Source organism: Leptonotus elevatus, chromosome 15 (assembly GCF_054856555.1).
Source record: "Leptonotus elevatus isolate MCC_2025b chromosome 15, RoL_Lele_1.0, whole genome shotgun sequence".
Lineage (NCBI taxonomy): Eukaryota > Metazoa > Chordata > Actinopteri > Syngnathiformes > Syngnathidae > Leptonotus > Leptonotus elevatus.
The window spans coordinates 14,014,959-14,021,167 of NC_141253.1; the positions used below are offsets into that span (position 1 = coordinate 14,014,959).

The 6,209-nt window shown below is 41.0% G+C and overlaps 1 protein-coding gene across 1 annotated transcript; it reads right to left on the bottom strand.

Moving 5' to 3' along the window:
- Window positions 1–852: 852 nt before the first annotated feature.
- Window positions 853–3,675, bottom strand: LOC147162044 (tubulin alpha chain-like). The gene is made up of 4 exons (XM_086096505.1): window positions 3,350–3,675; window positions 2,586–2,808; window positions 2,366–2,514; window positions 853–2,057 (listed from the first exon to the last, which is right to left on the bottom strand). Exons 1-4 carry the CDS (start codon window positions 3,350–3,352, stop codon window positions 1,080–1,082), a joined length of 1,353 nt encoding a protein of 450 aa, XP_085952631.1. The 5' UTR covers window positions 3,353–3,675; the 3' UTR covers window positions 853–1,079.
- Window positions 3,676–6,209: the final 2,534 nt, after the last annotated feature.

Consider the following 6,209-nt stretch of genomic DNA (forward strand, 5'->3'; position numbering starts at 1 on the left):
AGTTGCTAATTCATGTGTTTAAGACGTAAGAAAAGTTAACATTCCTAGATAAACATGGATGTTATGTTATTAGTAACCTCATTACTTGGGCATTCATTAAGACAAGGAATGGCTTGTTTAATTCAAAATAAAAAATTGATTGCAGAAAAATGCCACTAAAGTTTGCTCATGGGTTTTACATTCTAAAATTGATTGCAGAAAAATGCCACTAAAGTTTGCTCATGGGTTTTACATTCTCATTTAATAGAGAATTGAAAATGGGCAGGTTCTGACTTCACATTGGCTATGAGATAAAAATACAAGGGTCCTTTTTCCATGTTGCCCAAATCTTTTAAGATCAGCCGAGATCGTTTGGCAGCAAGGTACCTAAGAGGTTTGCATATTCACGTTCTAAAAAGTTTTAATTTCAAAATTTAACTAATGTGATGATGCCATCTATTTGCACTAATGTGTTGTTTTTAACTATAGGCTACATAAATGTTTTTTGTGATATATTATGTGTATTGCTGCTGGTAACGCTGTGAATTTCTCCACCGTGGGATAAAGGTGTATCTTATTGTAGCAAGCAATTACTACTGCCCTTCAACCCTTTTATCTCTTATCATCCCTTTCATCCAGGAAGTGTCATACTCTCACCCCTCCCTTAGATAGTTCCTTGGTGAATATCACATGTTCAATATGAGCAGTTCATTTGTAATCATTCGTTGTTAGAACATAACTGCATTTTAACACTCTCACCCCTCCCTTAGATAGTTCCTTGGTGAATATCACATGTTCAATATGAGCAGTTCATTTGTAATCATTCGTTGTTAGAACATAACTGCATTTTAACAAATTAGGCAAAGCAATGTATGCATTTGTTTTGTGACGCTTTATTATGATTTCATTTCATTTTCAGCCCTATTTGTATCAATTTATGAACTAAAAGTGCATGTTTTCTGATTTGATAACATTTTTGCTCATCAATTACTACATAAAACACACACAAGCAATTATTTAGATTTTTTTTTTTTAAATGCATTCCAGTCCTGTACCTCCAACCACATAAACACATTCAACAGTTTAACCATCAACACATATTAATACTCTTCTCCTTCCTCGCCGTCACCATCAACAGAGTCGACTCCAACCTCCTCATAATCCTTCTCCAGAGCAGCCATGTCTTCTCTGGCCTCAGAGAACTCACCCTCCTCCATGCCTTCGCCCACGTACCAGTGGACAAAGGCACGCTTGGCGTACATCAGATCAAACTTGTGATCGAGTCGAGCCCAGGCCTCTGCAACAGCAGTGGTGTTGCTAAGCATGCACACGGCCCTCTGGACCTTGGCCAGGTCTCCACTCGGAACCACAGTGGGTGGCTGGTAGTTAATGCCCACCTTGAACCCAGTGGGGCACCAATCCACAAACTGAATGGAACGCTTGGTTTTGATGGTGGCGATGGCAGCATTGACATCTTTGGGAACCACGTCGCCACGGTACAAAAGGCAGCACGCCATGTATTTGCCGTGACGCGGGTCACACTTCACCATCTGATTGGCCGGCTCGAAGCAGGCGTTGGTGATTTCCGACACCGACAGCTGCTCGTGATACGCCTTTTCGGCCGAAATGACCGGGGCGTAGGTAGCCAGAGGAAAGTGGATGCGAGGATATGGCACCAAGTTGGTCTGGAATTCCGTCAGATCGACATTGAGGGCACCGTCGAAACGAAGGGAAGCGGTAATGGAGGAGACAATCTGACTAATCAACCTGTTCAGGTTGGTATAAGAAGGGCGCTCGATGTCAAGGTTTCTTCGGCAAATATCGTAAATGGCCTCATTATCCACCATGAAGGCACAGTCGGAGTGCTCTAAGGTGGTATGGGTGGTCAGAATAGCGTTGTAGGGCTCCACCACAGCCGTGGACACTTGGGGAGCCGGGTAGATGGCGAACTCCAACTTGGACTTCTTGCCGTAGTCTACAGACAGACGCTCCATGAGGAGTGAGGTGAAACCAGAGCCAGTTCCACCTCCGAAGCTGTGGAACACCAGGAAGCCCTGGAGACCGGTGCACTGGTCGGCCTGAACACAAAGAGACATTTATTTTAAAATTACAACTATATTGGCAACAGGTTGTTGCCATTATAGTATAATTATAGTATTATAGTATGTAATTGATGCTGAGTTTGTCTATAAATTGGCCTAATTAATTGCAATGAATGAAAAAGCCATTAATCTGTTCCAGTCCCACAAAATGTTTAGGGGAAAAACAATCTACATTATTGTAAATAATAAATATGTATCGTATATGAAAATGACAGAGCTCATATTTTGAAAAATACATCTTTCATATTGACTGATGTTATAGCCACAAGTATCAAGTTACCGACCAGTTTGCGGGCCCTGTCCAGCACCAGGTCAATTATCTCTTTGCCAATGGTGTAGTGTCCACGGGCATAGTTGTTTGCAGCGTCCTCTTTGCCAGTGATCAGCTGCTCAGGGTGGAACAACTGGCGGTAGGACCCAGTGCGCACCTCATCTAAGTAGAAATGAGTGAGACATAGACATAAGAAGTAACAGCGCTAAATTATGATGTATATGAAGAGTTACCGATGACTGTGGGCTCCAGGTCCACAAAAACAGCCCTGGGGACGTGTTTCCCAGCTCCAGTCTCACTAAAAAAGGTGTTGAAGGAATCATCTCCACCACCAATTGTCTTGTCACTGGGCATCTGTCCGTCCGGCTGGATCCCATGTTCCAGGCAGTACAATTCCCAGCAGGCATTGCCGATCTGGACTCCAGCCTGACCAACGTGGATGGAAATGCACTCACGCTGTGGAGCGGGGAAAGAGCATAGGCTTACATTTTAAGCTTCAGCATCAGCAACAATCAAAAAGATTCATTAAATTGTGTGTCTAAGATTCCTTCCAGGCACATCATTCTTTTATGCAGTGATTGCACAAATTATTTTGATGAGTTCCTGCCACACTGTCCGACAGTAAACTGCAAATTGGGGATTACTGCAGACGCAAGATGCTAATCTAGGTCAGGCAGGTTGCAGTTTACTCCTGCTGCCACAAGGCCACATTCTCAATGATGCTCAGTGACTCGAAATTCTGCTTTACTCACCAAAAAGGACATGCTAAAAGATGTATTACGTACGTGTATATTAATATGAGCGTGTGCGTGCGCAAAAGTACATTACAGGCTAAACCTTCATTCGCAGATGGGCGCCATGATGAAATAAACACTTGCCCGCCTCAAGAGAAGAAAATTCTGAAAATTCCATCACTTGTTAACCATTCAAGGGCCCAATTGTTTTTCTTCGATCTTAATTCAAGGCGAAATACATTTGACACAAAAAAGGGGCTTACCATGATGTCTCGTTGAAGATGTTGAGAGTCGTTAAAACTAGGATGCTTCGTATGAAAGTGCCCGCGCTTGTGTGCAGGATTGATGACGTCACGAAATCTCCGCCCCTGGTTCCGAAGTCGACTTTTTGTTTTTTTAACTTTCTAACTTTATTGAGGAATAGCGATCACAAACAAACGACCGATAGTTTACTTATTTTTGAATACCGTATGGAAAATTATCCTTACAAATAAAAAGGAATCAAACTGACCCTTAAACTTCGCCGATAATTCAGCAATCAAATGCAGGTAATATACACAATTGTGTACAATCAAGTTGTCCGCACAGTGGTTTGAGTTGATACCGCTAGTCGGACCGAAATTTGAGGTTGTGTCGAATCAACACGAATAAAACACGTGTGCGAAGTAGCCCCCTTTATACAAAGTTCCACTAGGGGTCAAAGGCTCCTATATTAGAGCTCCGAGAGTTTGAAACAGAGTCAGACGGTAACCCATGTTCACATCTCTGATCAATCGTCCTGTCTGTTATTAACAGATTCACGCTCATGCTCGCAATTTTTTAAAAGAGGCTAGATGCTTTTAATTAATGAAATAAAAAGTCAACTGTAACAAAATACGTTTTATGGAGCTTTCGTAATGATCTTTTACCTTACCTTAATCCGATGACAAGGTTGATGATATCATTGCTGATATAATTCCAGAATGTGACACGCACTTTTCACGGATGCCAACATTTTTTTTCAACGAGTAACGCAATGAAGTTATAACATGCAATAACAAGTGTTGTTAAAACAAAATAAGTCAAAGAAAATAAATGGATACGCAAAAAAGAAGAAATGAGGGAACTCTATTTAAAATTTAAAATTATCTAAATGTTGACACTTTTAGTACCATAAGTATATAAAAACAATTTTGAATAATAATAATAAAATACATTCCTAGATACAGAAGTGCCTAGTTTAAAACGATTCAAGGGGTCATACAATGGAAAGTGCGACATCTAGAGGTCAATCTGTAACAGAACAGTTGTGTGCAACGACTTTTTATGGATATTAAAATATGTTTTATTCCAAGTATGTTGCCATTAGATTAAGTTGTTAATTCATATGTTTAAGACGTAAGGAAAAGTTAAATATTCCTAGATAAACATGGGCGTTTACGTTAATGAAGGTTATCGAAATCGTCGTCATTTTGGCCATAATTACGTCACCAACACCTAAAATGTGTTCCCAAACATATTAAAACGCTTTATGTGAACACTTTTAGAAACATGACAATATAGTGTAACCCAGCTGTCAATCAGATTTTAATAAAAAGTTTTTTTGTTCTATCCAGCCTTATATTAAAACATTGGACATCATTTCAATTTGACAGGGCAAAAAATGCACATAAAACATTGGACATCATTTCAATTTGACAGGGCAAAAAATGCACAAACAAATGAATTAAGATTAAGTTACTGATTTGGTCTACAATATGTTAGATCATGTTTTTACATTTACTACACATATATCTGTGTTTGTCTTTGCCAAAGAGGGTTGTTACATTTTCAATCTCCACAGATAGAGATAAATAGCAAGAGGTAAAGTCAACCACAATGCAGATTTTGGGTATTACAACAGTGACATGGAGGAACGTGAACCAGGAAACTGATTTAGAGAAGCAAGATATTCCCCACCAACTGCCTTTTTAAAGGGAAAATACATGGTGGTCAAGTCAGCCGGGGTGGAATGCTGAGGGCCCTTGAGTCGACCAAGTCAGGTGTATTACAGTCACTGATAAAAGAGCCTACATCATTGACCTCAGTGAGGTAACCTTACATATCACCACATCATTAGTTCCAGGCTGTAGCTAGATTATACAAAGCCTGAGAAAACTCATCAACCGAGCAAGGATGAGTTTTAAGCCCTCCAAGTCAAGGTCTATGGTGCTCAAGAAGAGGAATGTAACTGACAAGTTCTAATTTAACGTGCTATGCTGTATGGAAATAACACCTTGCAGCTACCATTCATTGGTCTCAATGAGGAGTTATAGTGAGTAGTGACTCACAGTATGGGAAACAGCCCACTACAAATACTTTAGGAATTGATAGTGTCAACAGCTGGCATCGAGGTTATAACAGGAACACAAATACAGACCGAGAAGGCTGTGGATGTGGTGGAGTCAGGCCTGAAACAATATGCTCTGGTGGGCACCTTGACAGCCAACTGAGCAGGTTTGGGCTACTTCCAAACAACCCAGGTCAGCAAAGCCCAGGGAAAGGAAAGACACCACCTTCTCCAAGAAGTGCGAGCATGGCTGCAAGAACAAGTAAATGGTACTTCATGTATATAGTGCTTCCCACCTTAGAAGGCCCTCAAAGTGCTTTACATTCAACTACTCATTCACCTACTGATTACTGATGACGCAGCATCAGGAGCAACTGGGGGTTCAGTATTTTGCTCCCCTCAAAGTGCTTTACATTCAACTACTCATTCACCTACTGATTACTGATGACGCAGCATCAGGAGCAACTGGGGGTTCAGTATTTTGCTCAAGGATACTTCGACGTGGTCACGAGGGCATAGGATCGGACCCACATCCTCTGGGTTGGGAGATGACCATTCTACCACTGATCCACGCCGCCCCTTAAGTGAGCAAGGTGGGACTGCAGTCCAAGATCACTTGGTCTACCATCAGTTAGACCAGTCATCTACATCTCGGGGAAAGAACGAGTCACCATCCTGCCCATTACTTACTTTGTCCCTTGTCACAGACTCACAACACTGATGATGCATTCCATGAATCCTGGAGATGTTTCTGAAATAACTATATTGCATTTATTATTATTTTGATCTGATAAATTATTTTAAGAACCTGGTTC